Source organism: Anopheles funestus, chromosome 3RL, assembly GCF_943734845.2.
Source record: "Anopheles funestus chromosome 3RL, idAnoFuneDA-416_04, whole genome shotgun sequence".
Lineage (NCBI taxonomy): Eukaryota > Metazoa > Arthropoda > Insecta > Diptera > Culicidae > Anopheles > Anopheles funestus.
In genome coordinates, this window is record NC_064599.1 from 33,703,249 (window position 1) to 33,723,907 (window position 20,659).

A 20,659-nucleotide genomic window follows, 5' to 3' on the forward strand; every position below is an offset into this window, starting at 1 on the left:
CTGTTCTTTATACTAAGACATTCCTGCCCTTGTGTCTCTCGTATGAATCTACATCATATATTTATTTAAACATTTCTCAATTTTATTTTCAAATGGAAATGCAATATGTACCACAAATTTGTTGGTAAACAGTAAAAACAGTAAAAACAGGAAGCTTAATTAGCGGATCTTGCTGATCTCTAAGATTTATAGTAAGGTAGCAAGCAAATAAAAGAAAAGTTGCAAACTATAAGGAAAACGAACCAAAATGTGTCACTTTTTCTTGATTGCTTATACGGTTTCATTAAATCATCTAACCAGATATTCCTGGAACTTTTTTCAAGCATTACATGTTCAATCCCAAGTTGTCTCATCTATCATCAATGCATACACTTCGAAAAAGTTCATATAGTTCATAATATTTCAAGTAAAAGCCCTTTCAGTACTTACCATTTCATAACTAAATCCACTACATGGAGCAGCAGATTATGTCCGATCGTATCGTTTCGGTTACTAAATCCACTAAATTGAACGACTACACTTAAGTGGTTTCCAATCATTATTTTATTTATCCACCTCTAACTTAATCCTCCAATCCATGGGTTTTTTTGCGGGTGTGTGTGTGTGTGACTTTCCATTCCACCAACTTCTTCATCCTAATGACTAACCACCCGCAAAGGATAATAACGTTCACTTGGGAATATTATTCTTTTTTATTCTGTGTTTTTCCGTATTTTCCTTTTTGACCGTCCTTCGCTTACGTTACATAAGGCCGAAAACTTAACCCATTCGGTGGATCACATGCAAACAAAGCAGCACCGACGCCGACGAGGTCGTTAGGGCTGGCCGCACTACCTCCACCGACCGACTGAAACTGCTGCTGATTGACAAAGAGGGCCGTCGTGTGCTGTTTGCCAGTACCGCTGCTGTCACGCTTATCCTTCGGATGATCCAGGATGCAGGACAATTTACTCACCATTCCACCGTTCGAGCAGTTGTCACCCCGTCCCGGGTCGCCAGCGGTACGATTGCACGGACGACCATCGTGATGGTCGGTGGCTGTTTTATTGCCACCTGCGAGCAACAACGAACCACTCGCGTTGGCTCCATTTGGCGACCCGTTGCTAGTGGTAACGTTACTTGACCCGAGCGTACCGTTACTATGGTTACTTATGTTGCTGTTACTGCTGGTGCTGCTGTTACTGCTGCTGTTACTGCTACTGTTGGCGGTCGTGTTTTGGTTGGTGCCACTGCCGGCACTACTGTTATACTTTTTGGATTCGTTCACCTTCCGAGAGCGTTTCCACTTCATACGGCGATTTTGAAACCAAATTTTAACCTGCACGCACAAAGAAAAAGAAACAATACTCTTACTTACTTTAGTAAATCAAATTTTTGAACGACCATTTTCTATACTTTGGTAAACAAAAACTGGGTTTACCTGTGTTTCGGAGAGCAGTAAATTGTTGGCCACCTCGTACCGTTTCGGTCGGGACAAATATTTGCTGACTTTAAACTGCTTTTCCAGCTCGAGCAGCTGCTGGGAGGTGAATGCCGTCCTCGGTCGTCGCGCTTTTCCGTATACTGAGTTTTGTCCTACAGCAAATAGCGGAGCAAAAAAGAAAAACGGAAAACAAATAGAAACATCAACAAACTGCAAAACGTTCATGTTGGCTGGTGTGCATTTAGTTGCTGTTTTGTTTTTTTTTGCTTACGGAAAACTCCCACACTCTGTGCTTTGCTAGGCACTTTGGACTAATTTTGTTTGCACACTAAAATGGCCGTACCGAGCACTGTGTGCCACAGTATTTGCCAAATTTGGAACGGTACGTTTGGAAAACGCTAATGCACTGTTAATCTACAGTGTTTAATTTGAACGATAATCGCTTTATAATGCTATATGCTCAGAGTGGAAATAGTGGTTTAAATGGAGTGTAGAGTAGCGTCAAAGGAACTAAATATAATAATTAGGAACTAAATTTGTATGACATTTTTTAAAGTACTAGTGAGTCTGTGTTGAAGTTTGCTAAGATTTTTCATTTCTAGGCTAAAATTGACAAAAATATAAAACAATTTAAGAGTTGAAAACCCCCAAATTAATTTGATACATTCTCATTTAGTACGATTATTTTATCAACATTGTATTAAAACACATTTTGCTGTAAATTACTATCCCATCAACAGTCATTACAATCGTAAATTAACAAAAGCGATGCATTGCGTACGAGGCCAAAAACACTTAACCGAGTGATGCAGTTTCGAGATTGCGCCATAGAAAGTTCATTTTGGCCACACCCACTTCATTTGTGTGTGTCAGGCAACAATTGAAATGCGATCCATCGAGACTGCGCTTGTGCATGTGCAAGTACATAAAGCATATTTCTTTTGTGTGATACTTTTTCATCTTTTGCAAACCGGAAGATTGCTATAAGAAGAACATAAAACGACATATACTTAAGTTGATTGTTATAATATTTGTTATATCTACTTGCAAGATACAATTAGATCTTGCTAAAGTACTATGAATCGCATTGTACTAAGAATCGCAAACATAATTGTAGTTTAATTTGTTACTTTTTAACAAACTGGTTAAACACGATTAAAAATTTAATTTAATATTTCATTAAAATTTGTTTCATTTCTTCTATTTTTATTAAACTGCTCTTTTATTTAACCGACGGCACCGGGTTGCTTGGTTTTAACGAAATTTTAAAATTGTCTCTGGTGGTCACAGTTGGATCTCATCTGGGAAAATATTCTAAAGCAAAGTGTTTTATGTTGTTTATGTGGGAGCAAATAAATCTAGCAAGCCATGCGATTGCCATTGCCTGGCGGAATGTTTAAGCCAAGAAGATAAAACAATCACAAAATAATAAAATTTTGAATAATAAAATTTTGTTGAAAAAAATGACAGATTTAATTGATAAATTATGATATGATTTAGCTTTTAGATTAATTTCTTAATCTGTTTTCTTCTCTTGTTTCCTTGTTTCTTGTTTTTTGTCCTTAAACAACTGGTAGCCTGGACGGTCCTAATTTGGATTTTTCTTTCTTTGCGCATTTCTATAATCCAAACAAATAATTTCTTAAACAATAAATTTCCAAACAAACAATCAACTATCAATTCTTATACAAACTATTGTAAATCATTAGTACTGTTAGAGCCCTTGCATTAGAACCTTTTTGTACTTCCTAGGAATAAATTAGAAAGATTTAAATACTCTTCTTCTTTTGGGGCACTTTAACCTTAAAAGGTTTTTGTCTGCCATTTCTGGCTTTCCCTTAACATGATAGTCAGGTCTGCCCACAGATTTTATGTTATTACTTTATAAATGTTTTTTTTTTATATTAATAAATTAATATACACTTTACCTGTTTGAGTTACATTTTGAGTTTGCATTTATTCGATTTTAAAATCAAACGCATCACAATTAAAAAACATAATTCGTGACTCGCTCAATTTGTAGTTAGACAAAATATTATCCTCATTAATGATTCCACTTACATAGTTCTATCGATATGTGTGTATTTGCTCCTTTCGCTTGACTATGCAGACGTTTAATTAATTCCTCGCATGAAGTGTTAAATGATACTACGCGCAACTGCATATCAACTCTAATCTAACTATTACCACACCATATCGAACACACTAATCGATTCGCTGGCAAACACTTGATCTTGTCCTGGATGTGTTTGTGTGTGCAACACGATTGGCAAAGTGCACAGTCGGCACCACACTCGCGCTTTCCAACAATTTAGTTCCTTCCGCTTAGTTCTATCAACTCAACACATACATGGACACACACAGAGACATCATCGTCGTCGTAAAATTGTTAGCTTTCTCCCCTACGCATCCTTCACATTCCTCTCCATTGCTGGTGGATGTTTCCCGAAGGACCGGTTTTATTTATCAAATTATCAAATTGATTGTAAACACTTAGCCCCTGCTGTTAATTGGCGCAGACAATTTGCAGCATTCGATGGGTTTTTTGCGATAAGGATGGCGGAAAAGGGAAAAGGGGGATAAAACCGATGGCGATAGCGATAGTGGTAGCGGAATTGCTACCCAAGGGATGAGGAGGGTGCCTGTTGGGAGAGACAGAGAGCGCAGCTACTACCCGTTGCCGTACGGTCGGCCCATGAATATAATTCAATTAGTACCTAATCAGATGATCAGTAATTTGTCTGTTAGCACATATGCGAGCAATTTTTGAAGCGAGCGCAGAAAGGTTGCCGAAAGTGTTGGGTAGCAGGGAACCGAAGCAAGGAACGCAAGGGAATCGTGACTCGAGCAGCAGGAGATCGTTAGGAAGCGGCAAAAGCGGCATAAATCACATACCAACGAACGGCTACAGTGCGTACCAAAGCGATGCAGTACAGTGGCGAGAGCGAGATAGAGCGCGAGAGAGAGAAAGCGAGAACCGCCAGAAAATGCTATCAGCGCGCAGAGTAAATAGAACAGATGTCATTGTACAAAGTTAATTTGTTTAATTTGATTGCTATCGTCCCTAATAGGAAGGGCGTTAAACGGCTACGGTGATACGCTTTTTCCGCCGGTGTTTTTCCTGCTTGTTTAATTCCCCCTTTTTGCCGGATGATGTATGTGTGTGTGTGTTGTGCAATCAAAGAGCGGCTGTGGCTGTGTGTGGCTTAAATGAGCACGGAACAAGTATTCCCGGCATTCACCGGGAAAAGATTAGTGACCCTAGTTAACTGCAATCAAATTATTGAAACCGAAAGTATTTACTTTGTGCCCCTTGCCCAATACGCTTTTTTGGTAGGAACCCTCACCTGGGGGAGGGGGTTGGTAAGACGGATTCGATTGCGCATTAGGGAACCGATACACAAAGCGCTATAAGTTTGTAGAACAAGGAAATTAGAAATTTAATCACAGTACAATTTGTAAAAGTTTTAAGGGTGATTAAAAGTAAAAAAGAAGGTTAGAAATTACAGACCGTGACACAAAAGTACAAAACGAAGAAGATTCAATTGATTGGAACATGTCAAACATCTATCTGTTGCTGCTTCCTAAAATCTGTTCTTTATTTGTAATTTAAAAATATCTAAATTTCCTTTACAAAAAATAATTTTTTGTGCGTATTTTTCTCTTTAAAATTAAGGATTTTTCTCCTTAAAATTTAAATTTCATTTTTCGACACAAACATGTATTTTCTATGCTACAAACTTATCAATCCACCCCAGTGCGTTACCATAGTTTGCTGACGACACAAACGATGATGCTAAATGGACGGCAATAAAAGACCAAGTGGTCGTTTAAGTTTCCCTGATTGTTGGGGATTGTCAAAGAGGGATCAGCAAGCAGAAAAATTACCCCCCGGTCACTAAAGAAGCAGAGCACCTTTAGCAGCATCATCCAACCAAAAAAAAAAGGACAGGGGTTTTCACCACACTTGCTTAGCTTCGGTGCCGGATTATCATCCTTTCCGATGGGTTACGGGATTTTCTCGCTCCTTTTTTCCACAATGTAGAAAAAGGTGGAACTATCCGGTACATTGTTCAATTGTCGCATTTTCGTTAGAGGGTTCGCCTGTTCACCCCATCAACATCGATAATACGCGCACCATACCGCAAAGATCGCAGCACCTTATGGTTGAAATTTTTGCAGCCAACTCGTGGATGCGCGGTGATTAGCCCGGCAGGATGTTTGTTTGGGCTCTGCGTGATAATCTAGTTGGCGATGATTTTCACGCAAACCTGCCACTTTTCACTTGTGCCTCGTGTTGTGGACGTCTGGCAGGTTGCTTAGGGTAGGTAGCCGGGAAATAGTATGTTTATAGTTTCTGTTTGTATTTGTTTTCTTTTATTCCGGTTTTACCACCCGGCATTGCGAGTGGTTCTAACAGCCCAATTGTGGGATTTTGTAGGGTGCGATTAATCGAAATCAATTAGTGTGAATTACGGGTGAGATGTGAATGAAGAAGAAAAAAATCAACCGAATTCGACATGTGTGAATGGTGTACAGATGTGCTGACGAAATGCATAGATTATGGAGAAATATGCAACATTTACAGCAAGAAAAATGTTCTTTTTTCCGCTTTTCCGTGGCAGGAATGTATTACCGTTCCTTGAGAATAAAAGAAAAAGTTTCAAAGATAGATACAAATATTTATTTATGTGCATTTTTATACGCACTCTTTCATAGCTCCATGTAATATACGGCTCTATGGTCACTCATATGTAACATCATTAAGAATAAGTTTATTAAAACACGCGATTTCAAGACTCCTGCAATACAGTATGATACAATTGCTTTTGTACATAATTATAATTGTTTTCTGATTTCTACTGTGTAATTAACAAGGACTAGAAACTAATTTTATTTGTTTAGTTTTTATCTGTAATTTTTATTACAAGTTGCATTTTTCTAGCGAGCTACAAGGTGACCAAATTCTATGGAAGAATGCTGATAAAATAACCTTTTCTTTAGGTTTAAACTCAAGTTATATAAACTTCATCAGAAGAAAAGAATTATAATAAAATTGAGTATATTAAATTGGTGTAAAAGAAATGTGAATCGTTTTGATCGTTTTTCGCTTTTCATTCACAAATAACAGAATTAAAGCTTAATCCTTTCAACAGACCTATCCCTATGTCCATTATTTTCCACAAAGATCTTCCTCAACACTGCACACGTCCACATATTTACTACATTTACGACTACAAACCTCAAAGAAGAAAAAAAAACAAAAGCCATCCATAACCATAAAAAAAATAAACAAACAACAAAAGTAGATACATCGATAATGAATGGAAAATCATGATCGAAACAAAAATTACACCATTACGCACATATTTCCCGGCCGCATTGTTTCAACACAGCGATGGCAAATCTCTTTGCACAAGCATACCAATGAGCTGGCATCAAATTTGCAATCACAACATTACGTGCCGCCCAGACGACAACAAGAAGTGATCCCCAAGCACCACCACTCGCCCGATCGTTTCTTTTACAAATGGGACTGAAAAAACAAAAAAAAAACACTCACACAACACCATAGTAACCGATTTTCCGAGCCACTAGCTTGATTGTAGTAGGCTTTAGGGGGGTTTACAATTTTCTATCTCACTCTTTCTCACTCTCACTCACGTCTCATCGATCTTCGAGAAACTACAAATGAAAAAAAGGCGAAAAAAAACATCATTCATGTCAACAAACGATGCTTCCCAATCCCGGGGCCGTAGTAGTCGCCGGTGTCAACGCCGGCGGCGAATATCAATTCCTGCTGCGTGTGACGACACTGTTTGCGTAGGCGGGTTGTTTGGAATCATGCTAACAAATTCGGAGATAACTCGATTTCTTTACCCTCAACAGTGTAAAATCAATCACTCAACTTTTTGCGCAACTAGAAGCGAAAGCAAAGCAGCAACAACAACAAAAAAAAGACTCCCCATCCCACAAGGGCCGGATGGATGGGTTGTTGGCAAAAATCGCATACCGAAAAATCGACAGTGCAAATAATATCAACCGTGCCGTTGTTTCGTTACAGACGCGCCTGATTGCGTTACAGGATTAGCTGCGTAGTTAATGGGATCGTGGAAGGATGCGAGACTGATCCATGGTAGGAATGTTGGTAGGAATTACAAATCACAACAATGCGTCGTTTCATTTTAGAGAGAGAGAGAGAGAGGGGGGAAAGAAATATTAGCTGGTAAGAGATTTCGATTGATTTGAAGATATTTTGCAATAAATTTTGGCATTTTTCACAACCATTCAAAATGCTAATATAATATACATACAGTGACTGTTATCGAAATAAAACACTAAAAAAACAATGTTATATAAAACGATAAAATGTTGATCTTTTTTTTTAAATCATAATAAAACAAGCGAATAGAGATGGAAATGGGTTCTTGTTGCTTGAAGTTGTTTCATAGAAAAAGGTGAAAGTCCATTCGAATGGGAAATAGAAACAACAAATCTAGACTAACATACCAATGCACTCCAGAACTAAAGGACTAATAAGAAATAACATCTTCCTTAGTTCTTGATCGTCACAAGTAAAACAGATTTACTTTTATATTTTAGAAAAAAAAGGCTAAAAGTTTTGCCTCGGTAAGTAAAAAATAAAGGAAAGTAAAATGTTTCACTATAAACTTACGCCAATAATAACAAAATTCAAGTAAAGAAACAAACACGTCTAATAGAAAACATGTTGAATTCAGAAACCAATAGTCAAAAGAACCTTTTGGAATAGGAAGAGTAATCTTCGCATTAATTCATCAATCTCAAATTAAAGGACTATCAACCAGGGTGACCAACTTCAAGATGGAGAAAAAGGTATTCGACACATTTCAGATTTTCCTGCAAGTCTCCAGATCTACTTCACGTCGAATTCTGAATGGTAAAACTCCATCACTTTTGATGGTAGACAAAAATAACTTAAACCACGTTAACCGAAATTGCCATGTATAAGCCATGGGACGGCCCAGTGGTGTATGTGATAAACGGCGCCGGTCCACTCAGCAGGACCGGGGATCAAATCCCATCCGGACCGTTCCGCCTTAGCAAGGATTGACTATCCGGCTACGCGGTAAAAATAAGTCTAGTAATCCAGAAAGGGCCGGCGTGACCTTAGAGGTCGTTAAAACCAACAAGAGAGAGAGAGAAAGAGAGAAAACCATGCTCAACAAAATGGCAATGGACTCCTGGAACGATCATTGACGTTATTGGAATTGTTAATTTCAATGTCCTTCTTGAACATAGGAATGGCAGAAGAAAGCTAATTCGTTCGCACGCGAATCAGATCAAGCTGCACAATTGACGATATTCGTAGATGGTTTGGGTCTACAAGAAGAGACTGAAGATATCTTCGTCAATGTTCTAGAGAACATTCATGCCATTCCAGAACCAATACCAGACAATTCAGCTAATCAACGGCTAATCTTCTTGATTCAAATCAGGAGCCAACACATCGCTCAACTCTTCCAATCAGGACTTTCGAACAATTAGAATGCCCTCCAGATTTGAACCATACTGTGACACAATGGAAATAAAAAGGGAGGAATGAAGGAATTGGATTAGCACATCAAATCCGTTATGTTTCATTTAGTAAAAGAACTTCTACCCAGTGGCCGTATCTAGCTTCTCGGAGGCTCTAAGTGGAATGGTAATTGGGGTCTCAAAACTAACGATGGTCGCACTGTCGATAAACTTAAATAAATGAGGTTTATTTTGCATTGATCCACTATAACTGATCGGAGAAAGTCAAATGTTGAAAATACTGACCGGGGGCGAGAGAGTCATTTTTGGAGGCCATAACTGCCAATCTTCGGGTCATTTTGGGCCCCTAAAACTACGCTGACAATAGGGGAGAGGGGGTTTAATCCGTCTCTGGCAAGAACAAATTCGTTGAATGCTTGAGCTCGGAACCCCTTCAATGTGGATTAAAAGGAAGTAAAAAGTAAAATATCTAGAGCAATGTGACGGTTTGTAGAGCAACGTGTTTTTCACTGTATTTTGCCTTAAACTGTAAATCCAATACAACATTTGAACTGTGCATAAAAGTGTAAACCTAAACATTCAAACATACTCAAAAATGTTGTCAAAAAGAAATCCACCGGGATTACTTGAATCTTGAAAAATGTTCACAACAGTATTTACATACGGATATGCTTCCCTTTATGCTAAACAGTGTTGTAACAGATTTATAGCTCTGTCGAGATTTACACGATGTTGAATTTTTATCTTTCTTCCAATAAAAAAAAAACACACAATTCTCACGATTTTCTAAATCAAATCGTTCGTTATGAGATGTCCCGACAATCAAAACCCGGCTGTCGGCATTACGCATAAAATGTCTTGTAACAAACACGTAACAATTCCGTAATGGTCAATGTGGGAAAAGTGTAGACAAACGCTGTAACTCCGTTACCGTATTATTATCATTTTTATCGTACCTGTAAGCTCCGTGATTCGGGGATAGTAGATGTTGTGGTGCCTTAGAAGCTCTAGCTGAGGTAGCTGCATGAAATGGAACCGATTTGCAGCATCAACCTAGAGCAAAAAAAAAAAAATATGGGGAAAAAGAAAAAGTTCTTACATACATGCCATTCCAAAATTCCATTTCCTCCCATTTAGAGCTACCATGTATGAAATTATCATAATGTGCTTATGTATGTATGGGGCGATTTGCATAATTCACGGCCATACCAAATGGAATGGTTAGACCTACCGGTATGCCTTTGTTACATACGGCCGGATGTGTGTCGAAGGTGGATGCGTTCGAGGTGAAGATCACCTGCGATGGGCAGAGGTTGTAGAACGGCAGATAGTCGTGCTGGTTTGGTGAGGCTGATTTTGCAATTTGATTCATCGCACAGTCGTCTATATCTTGCGGTTCCACACTGCCGGGGTTGATCGATGAGCATGAGTCAGACGAGAAGGTTGATTCCGATCTGGAATGAAGCGTGCAAGAACAAGGCAATATTAAAAAAAGGCGAGCCGCTATCTGGTATGTCGTTAATTTAAATGTTAATAAAAGTGATCTTCGTTGGTTTTTAAACTGTTCATTGTAAACACAAGTAAGTGATGGGCAAATTTGGCAAAAAAGAAACGAAGCTGAACATATTTTCACTACTTTATTGTTTTATTTTTTTTTGTTTTTGTAAGGTCTCTTCTTTCTTTTTCGATTAACTTCCTTTCTTTTAATTTTTTGTTATTTTCTTTTCGTTTTTCTCTTAATTTATTTTCATTTTTTCTTCCGTTTCTTCATTTATTTTCATTTCTTTTATGTTTTCTAATCCTGTTGAAACGTTTCATTTCTTTTTTATGTGTTTTTATGTTTCCTTTTGGTTCCTGTTTGATCTACTGCGTCCATTTCACTTCGGTCGCATGATTATGTTGAAAACCTTAAAACTGGCAATATGAAAATGTTATAAAGAAACAGAAAGTTAATCACCAAAGAAAAAGACATAATTTAAAAAAAGAGAAACGCTTTATCTTTTGATTGCACACGTGTAATGTTTCTAATCATAACTGCCTTTCGGTTAACTAACAATTAGCTGCTTGTAATAGATAGAAGGAAATTATTATGATTTTGAATCCCTTTCATGTTGATGTTCATTCCCTTTTCACTCTATTTCACGAGAAATGTTGTTCCTATTTTAATAAATAAATAAACCATCTCACTTATCTCTCTCTCTCTCGCTCTCTTCTCCTCCAATACAATTTTGGTGTGATGGCGCACTTTTATACAACAAAAAAATATCGTTGTACCAAATTAGTTGGTGTGTGGGTCAATCAAATCAAATCTGGTCATCCGATCGATGACACAATTATAGCACTGTGTGATAGCACCGTACAACATTAACACGTACGGTCTGGCGTACCCCATCTGCCCGGTGGCAAATAGATAGCGTTCGAAGATAACAACGAAAAAGGTTTTGCTTTATTTGTACTGGTCGCGTGTTGTAGAAACACTACTGATACTGCGTTGACAACTACCTATCAAACGTTGGATATATTGAGTTGTTCCGTATGGCGCATTCCAGTTCGATGTTTGTTGATCCCAAAAAATGTGTGCCCTCCCTCCATGGTATGTAGTAGCACAGTATTTAACTGACACAGAAATAAGTTGCTTGAAAGTAAATTAGCTTTAAAGTGGATATTGTAAAAAGTGAAATAGGAAAAAAACTGTTGTAATTATGTTTGTTACAGTTCGAATAATTCCGATTCTAGATTTCTGTTTTATTTTTTAATTACTTTAGTTAGTACTTACTTTAGTAAGTCGAATTTTGTCGCTTAAACAAGTCGCTTAAACTTCGTATTAAAAGATTAAGTACTTATTTTCAGTTTACATTTAAATCTTATATTTTCAAGATATTTACAACAACTTACGATTTTTTATACTAAACTAATGTTTAACCTGATAACAGATAACACATCTTTAACAATATATAAAAGATGGTAGATAAAAAAAAGAGTTAAAAAATTTAATTTTAAAATCACATTACTCAGGAAATGACTGTAATGTACAAACAGTTTGAAATGTTTTACAATAGTATTAGATGGTCCTAATTGTATTATCCATTACATGCTATAAACACGCGCATTACGCGTACATATGTATATGTATTATGTATCTACAGAAATACAGATTAAATAGGATTTATCCTTCCATCCAAGCAAGCTAAGACAACTTTTCCAACTCGTTACCGAAGGAAAGCAACGCCTGCAAGAGGGTTTTTACGACAATAAGCTCAGCAAACAAATCAAACGATCAGCTTCTGATTGCGTTTGGCGTATCGGTCGCGTATCTTGAAAATTTAGAAAGCAAAACACATTAACAAAAATCTCTAAATCGAGATTTATCCATCCAAGGTTCACTTCATCCCTTTCTCCCTTTTCGTCCACGTCTCCAGAAGCTCACAATACACAAACATAACACATTGGATCCAATTACCATCGATACAATGCCTCATCCCCAGTCATCCCCATCAGCTTTCTACTCGTTCGAGAGTTCTACTCGAATGGCAGAGAAAACAATTGTTGATTGGCAAATGAAATATAGAAAGCACAGCACAGCACGAAAGCGAAACGATATGGCGTCTTGCTGATGCCAAGCAAACCGAAACCCCCGAAACCGAGAATTGCAAAACCGGCAACATATTTATCTTATGTGCCTCCCTTTCGATTCGTACAAGCACCAAGGGCTTCGGTGTACTTCTTGGATGCTGTCCTCGTATTGGATATCGTATCCACTGCCAGACGCTTCACGGCACATACACGCCTACGCACGTACATAAAATGGTCCATTGTCTGTATCCGAGCTGCCTGGTCCTAGCTTCCGAAAGCTGCACACTTTCCCACTCTCTTCCCCTGGCAAAAAACGTAATCAAGCATCAAAGCATACAATCACAATGCGCATGTATCGTTTATTGCGCAATGATTTGTTGGACTCGGTTGAATTTTCCTTGTTCGATTGTGCTCACCATTGCCGAACCCCGAAAAAAGAGCGTCCCCGGGAGAGACATTTTTCCTTTTCCACGCTGCTGCAGCATGAAACCCGCCTTGGCGATGTGGCGCGGATTATACTGATTTGTTGTGGATATGGTAAAACGGTATACAACGGTGCCATGATGATGGCAAAATGACTACATACAACATAAATTTGTTGACATGACAGACGAATGGAATCGAACGCAACGATATATGTATATATACGGATGCCACGTATAAAGGCGTAGATTAAACACCAAACAATCAACAATCTTTGTGCATGAGATGTCAATTCGCAAAATGGCCATTGAGCAATTTTTGGTAACAAATTTAGTTTGTTTTGTCAAAATTCAATAATACGATTAAAGACTAAGGTATGGAAAATATTAACAAACTACTTGAAATTAAGTAAAGTTAAAGGAAAAGAGGGAAAGCATAGAAACGCCAAGTTGAGCAGCTAACAAAAGAGTTGCCAAATTATGTTCCTTATGTCTTGTATTGTGAATTCCAATTGATCAAAGAGTTTTTTTTTCATCTTTTGTGGCAGTAAGATCCTCAAGAGGTCTTCTTGGGTCTGCCACATTTCTGGCTTTCCTTGTGACTTTAAATATTAGTATATGTCTATGTGGTAAATGTATGTATGTGATCAACCAATTGATCAGAGTTTTGGTCATATAAATTATGCTCTTCAAAATAGCAATGTTCTGACTTCCAGCAAGAAACTTTAGTGTTATTAAAATATGCGCAACATGTCTTTAAAAGATGAGTACATTCCTCAATCTTCAAAAAAACGTTTTTTTAATAAAAAAAAATCTTTACAATGTCTAGTTTATAGGAATCTTTAAACGAAGTTCGCGAGACACTCTATTCCAAAGTTACAAACCGAAAAACGATAATTGAAAACTTTAAATATGATTATCCCGAAACCATTTATGCAAAGTTGGTATCATAACCAAAAAATAAATTTTCAATCAATTGGTACTTGATTATTTTTTAAATTTTTGAATCATCTTCGCTCTTCTGTTTCCATAAACGTTTGATTTTTATTTGACTTAGAGATTTTACTTAACGTAGCATAACCGGCACTCCCGTGCAAACCTTTTCTTTTTGTTAAAAATTGTTTTTAGTTTATTTTATTTTTCAGTCATATTAAAAACCCAAATAAATTTCCCTATGGCCCTAAAAATGGCAGTAGATAGTTTGTTTATCCCTCCTAAAGATATAATGTTTAAGAGCTATCGAACTTTAAGCTTCATTTATATAATATTTTTATTAAAAAATCTGTCGACGAAGGAGCAGAATTAGCAGAACCGCACGCCTTTCCAACAACGAATTATTTTAGAAATAAAATTACGAATGTCCTTATAGTCATGTTCTACTGCATTACAAATGATTGAAGAAAGGTTTCATAGAAATAAACAATGTTAAATTAAGCATTGATAAAAGAAAAATCCCTCGCACAAACTACTTAGTCCAAAAAGCTAAGCTATAAGATAAGACATTTGAGATTTTGTTAAGGAAAATTAATGATATACAATATGATAAAAAATGTAATTTTCTCAAATATATATGCCAAATTAAATTTAAATTAACACAAATGCTGTGCCAACGAAAAGTTTTACTAATCCTTATGCTAATGATAAAATCGAGAGTCATTTAAGAAATAATGTAGTATTGGAGGGATCGTATCGATAATTGCGCACACAAATCACACCTTTCATCTCATCCACCAGCAGCACCCGATAAGCAGCATCGATTCACGTCACCATCAATTAGTGTCACACACACACAGAGACACGGTCTTATCAAATAGACTCATTAATTAGCTTAACCTGTGCTGTACATGATGTATATCGGGCGTCCATGTGGAAATAATAAGCCAATCAAACTATCCACCATGAAACCATGGCAACGTTTAGCCAATGTTGCGCTGTGTTTGCTGTATACATTGTCGAGCTGGTCACCGTACTAAGGCTGGTGATTGACGTGTGCGCCACATAATCAATGTGTGGTAAGGAAATTAATTTGGAATTGTCATGTAAGTGATTGCTACTGTCGTCCGCTGTACGATGATTAATCTGTGAGATACCCGGTTATCTATTCGGTAATTAAACGGCTCCAGCAATAACATTCATGCTGTTTCCGATGTGATTTGATGATAAGGACAAATACACTACACACATACACACACATCGTTTATGTTTCGGTTGTACTCCATGATAACCTGGACCTGGATGATAATGATATCGTTATGAGTAGGAATTTTTGCTAACAGTTGAAATAAACACTTCTTAACAGCTCAGTATGGGTTCGATGACGTTCAGTCCCCGTTCAATTTTAATCTTCTTAATTAAAAAACCACAATTATCGAAATGTAGCAAAATGAAATTAAATTCATATGGCTATCATGTTTATCATTGATATGCTTACACTCAATAATGATATTTGAACAGTCTCCATCAGAGGTGAAGATTTTGCAATTTGGTCCGCAATCACATGCTTATCAGAAACTTAATCATACAGGTGATGAAATTGGACTTTATCACTTCAAATTTAAATTAGTTACACTTTTTGATACTTTTGTATTGACGTTAAGAAAGTATTTTGAAGGTAAAATGACTGTTAACTTTCTCAAAACTATTTGATAAAAATAAAAAAAAAATCAAAATGTTTATCAAAATATCGAAAGAAAAGAACAATAATTATTGTTGAAAATATGGCATAGGTATGGCATAGGTATGGTAATAGGTTGAAATATGATTACATTTTTAAGTTTCAAGTTATTTCTTCGACTTTTTCATTGGTATTTCACTGTAAAATTGTTCAGAAAAGTGCAATTTGTAAAACAAATTACAAATAGATATTTCTTTTGAATTTTCTTTTATTTACAAAGTTGTAAAGTTTCAAAAGCGAATGATACTTTAGAGTTAAATTACATTAACTATAAAATGATTTAGTTCCTCCAATAAGATAAAATTTTTATTAAACACAAATTTTGAATTTTATGCAAAAAACAGACAGCTTTTATGCTTCATCGCATTACTTTTATTAGTAATCTCTTTCGATTGAAAGATACCCAAAACTGCCATAAAAAAGAGCCTTTAACACTAGAACTACCAAGCGTTTTAAGCGTTTTTCATTCTTTGTTAATTTTTAAAGAATTTCGAAAAGTTGTAGTATATTCTACTGTATATTGGAGATCATACTATAGAATATATATGTAAAATTCTTCTTTCAACTACCTTAGGATTGTTTAACCCCTAAAAATAATGTGATGAAAATGAAGCGTTCCAGTCAAAATGACTGGTCCGGTAGTTCTAGTGTTAAATTTAACTTTACAAATAAGCAAAACTCACTTAAAAACCACAAAAGTTCATTCGATCCCATGCAGACATTCCACAACTGCATCTAGGTAGGTCGGTAGATCTCCCCATTTGCAAACAGCTCATAAAACCATAGCTACCGAAACACCCGTAAAGAGCAGCCATTTTGTGCCAATCGACCAAGCGGCTCTTAGCTCCCCAGCTCATTATTTACTGCCAACGAAAAGCTCTAATCACCAATTAGTGCCAAACAGTTAACGTGCCATTTGCTTCAGTTTTCCACCAAGCGTTTCTCGCGTTTTACCCTCATTTTTCCCCTCATCGATTGGTCGTGCTTTCTTATACATATATTTTATCTTTTTGTTTCTCCCTTTCTTTTGTTATGTATTTTTCTACTCTTGGTGAGTGACAATGCAAGCAAAAAAAATGGAAATTGTAATTACATTCTTTAATAGAAATAACTATTTCATCTTCATAACTTCTCTACTGGGACATTGTTTCCATCTGGCGGAATAATTTCATTAGACCGAAAAGTGGCCATTTTGCAAGTATCCAAGATGCTTCCTTCAGAGAAGAATATGAAACGGTTTATGGTGGAACCATTTTGAGGTTCCTGTTGATTGTTGTCGTTATTTTTTTAATTTTATCAATTTATTGTTCAAAAGCATGTTATTGTATTTTTTTTTTTTTGAGACTATTCAGATGCGTCTATACTATTCATAGCTTTATGAAAATTTTATTTAAATTTAATTTTTTTAAAATAAAAACTGACATGAAATGACTTTATTTATTCTCATTTTATCTTACCTTGAATGACGATCTTCACTCGCATTAAACCCATCACCAATCAGATCCACATTGTTGGCCTTCGAACGGGTCGGTGATAGTTCGGCACCTGTACCACTATTGTTTTCATGCTCTTTGCTGGCTAACAGTGCCTCAATACGGAACGAATTCGCATTACTACTGGTTTTCGTACTTCGGCACATAACATCAGATCCCGTCGCTACCTCCACGTTGGACACCGTGTTACTAATTTCACCACTAATTTCCACTAAACGTCCATTTGCTGCATCAGCGGTATCCGTGTCGGCCATATTGTACTGCTGCTGTTCAGCGTTACTCATTCTGCTAAGCCACTGTGTCGTTTTGAATTCTTGTTTAACTTCACCACCACTACTAATTGGATCGTTTTCAGACACAACTTTTACTCGTTCTATCAATACCACACCGTCTCTATCACAATGTACACTGTTATGGTTAACAATCAATCGTTACATGTAAAACGTTAGCATTATTATCTACGCACTGCACTGATTACACGAATGCACACTGATCACGTGTGGTGACGCTTCACAATACACTCAATCGAAGTTGAATTGAATAGTGCCAGCAAATACACCAACTCGCCACTGTCCTTGTACGCGTAGACGTATACACTGTTCGGTGGTTAAAATGAACTGACTGGCAACATTAAACGAAAGCTGCCTCGAGCTGGATATTTGATGCGATCCGAAATCTACCCCAACATTTGTAGATAACTGGCCTCAGTAGCGATGGAAGACGACGTTTTCCACCCTATCACTCCTATTTGCATTATAGCAACCGGCGACTTTTCCGCTCCATGCAATTGTATTGCGTTGACGGTGGTTCATTCGATGTTCGGAGGTTCATTCAACATGGCACCGTCTCGAAGCGCTTGCTTGATTAGTAGGCGTGGCACACTACATCCAATCGAAAAGAGGCGTAGTTCAACAGGGGAAGAACGACATAAACGCTTATGCTACGGATGTAAATTGTTTACATACATTTAGGATCGAACGGTATGAGAAACACTGTGAACTTGACGATCAAATGTTTGATCAGGACGATCCTGTAGCAGGCCCACAGTCTGCTGTGTTATGTGCTTCATTTAAAGCTATATTTATTTCCCCTCATTCGGAAAAAACAACCGTCGCTCGGACAGAGAAAAATCATTACATTGCTCGCATCCGTTATCCTCATTAGTATGAGCGAAACGGACAAGGACAGCCGAAACAATTGGAATGGATTTTGAATGACCGAGAAAATGGGTTTTATGTAATGTTTTTCCTCCGTGCAGGGTTATGTTACAGTACGTGCCGCCTTCCATATCCGCCACCTTCACCTCATTTGTTAGTGCTTTCGCATGCTCGGAACATCGTTGCCAAACGATAAAGTCGCATATGAAGCGCGTATATTGTCGATTAGCAGTTATTAGGGTTCCCGGAACTTGGCGTCGGCAGCGGGATGGTTTGGGTTGTTGTGGTGGTTTTTATGATGGCTTTCGGCTCGAAGGCTTACATCGAGTTTGTAACAGAAGCTTGATTAAGATACAGACTGTTTGCTACTAACACACGGCGAGCGAAACATTGCGAGCGGTGTGAGTAATTGGAAATAATCAAGTTTCGATACTTCGTAACAATGGTACGAACAATTTGAGTTTAATGAGCGGATGCAATGGATAACAACAATTGTCGTTCCGGTCGAGGAAGTTTTCATGAGATTAATTACAACAATTTCATCACATGCTTAAGTGTAATTAAATTTTTGAACTGAAAAATTGTATTATCAGTTACAAAGGGATTGTTAATAAAAGAAAAATAATTGGCTTGTTGGTAAGGCTTAACAAAATTTGCATGAGACTTTTATATTTGAACTTAAACAAGAATTTTTTCCAAGGAAATTTGCAACAGATGTAGCATAAAAATAGCTTTGAATTCGGCCAATTCGGAAAAATTTACATAAATAACAAAAAATCGGTTAAATAAAGCAATGAAGATTTCAACAACAAAGCTTTAAGTTTTGGGAAAATTCCATTGAAATTGGTTAGCATTTAATTCCTAATTACATGAGGCGTTTAAAGGTTTTCATATCGTGCATCTTTATTAATGAATTGTGAGTTCCATTCTTTAAAGGGCCACTAATAAATGTTGCAATTACTCGCTTCTTTCAAACAATCAATTCAACTTCTTGAAATGTTCATTTAACTTCAGTATTAGTAACTCAAAAAAGATGCAAAAGTGATAATTTTGTGAAATGTTCGCTGTTTATACATTGTTATGGTCTTAAAAGTTTTGAATCATTCAATAAGTCTGGTATACGCCTTGTTACGGCCAAGCCGTTCTAACCGAGCAAAAAAAAGTCTGGTATATCATTATTTGTAGTTATACCAAGGAGAAGAAGCCTTTTCATACTTCATTTTAAAACTTTACTTCAGCAGATCTTGGACTGCCGTTGCAGGATATTCCTTGAATCCATTTACACATTGAAAAATAGTTAAAAGCATATGGATTGAACTTTAAGCACTTAAGCTGAAAATGAATGAAATATTTTTTATAAATTATAAGAAATTTATTTATTTGAAAATTATTGTAGTACATCTTAAATCTTACGATTGATATGAGACTAATATAACATGACAGGTGATTCATTTGCTTATGATGACTGATTTTTAAATGATTCTTAAAGTACCTTTACTTTAAAAGTGTCTCTTTTACTAAGACTTTTACTGCAACCTTTATCATTTAAAAAAGTTTGAGAAAACCTGCGCTTGTTTCGATTTTTCGAACCTATTTGGACGATTCTTTCTCATACTAAACTCACAAGCAATATACTTAAGTAAAACAATAAGTTTAACTAACCTTAAAACTGTTTAACAAGATTTTTTTGTCTTATTTGTTATTTAATGTGATTCACTCAGATTCAGTGATTTCACTATTTCTATGCTTTTCTCGATTCAATGCTAGTAGGTAGTGAAAATGTTCTGATGAACGTTACGGTAACTTCCTCGAACGAAACGACAATTGTTGTTATCCATTGCATCCGCTCATTAAACTCAAATTGTTCGTACCATTGTTACGAAGTATCGAAACTTGATTATTTCCAATTACTCACACCGCTCGCAATGTTTCGCTCGCCGTGTGTTAGTAGCAAACAGTCTGTATCTTAATCAAGCTTCTGTTACAAACTCGATGTAAGCCTTCGAGCCGAAAGCCATCATAAAAACCACCACAACAACCCAAACCATCCCGCTGCCGACGCCAAGTTCCGGGAACCCTAATAACTGCTAATCGACAATATACGCGCTTCATATGCGACTTTATCGTTTGGCAACGATGTTCTGAGCATGCGAAAGCACTAACAAATGAGGTGAAGGTGGCGGATATGGAAGGCGGCACGTACTGTAACATAACCCTGCACGGAGGAAAAACATTACATAAAACCCATTTTCTCGGTCATTCAAAATCCATTCCAATTGTTTCGACTGTCCTTGTCCGTTTCGCTCATACTAATGAGGATATAGGATGCGAGCAATGTAATGATTTTTCTCTGTCCGAGCGACGGTTGTTTTTCGGAATGAGGGGAAATAAATATAGCT

At 36.9% G+C, this 20,659-nt stretch overlaps 1 protein-coding gene across 1 annotated transcript; it reads right to left on the reverse strand.

Moving 5' to 3' along the window:
- Positions 1–185: 185 nt before the first annotated feature.
- Positions 186–17,610, reverse strand: LOC125770569 (homeobox protein Hox-B3). The gene is made up of 5 exons (XM_049440291.1): positions 17,068–17,610; positions 10,173–10,395; positions 9,898–9,994; positions 1,421–1,575; positions 186–1,318 (listed from the first exon to the last, which is right to left on the reverse strand). The coding sequence occupies exons 1-5, from the start codon at positions 17,385–17,387 to the stop codon at positions 737–739; spliced, it is 1,377 nt and encodes a 458-aa protein (XP_049296248.1). The 5' UTR covers positions 17,388–17,610; the 3' UTR covers positions 186–736.
- Positions 17,611–20,659: the final 3,049 nt, after the last annotated feature.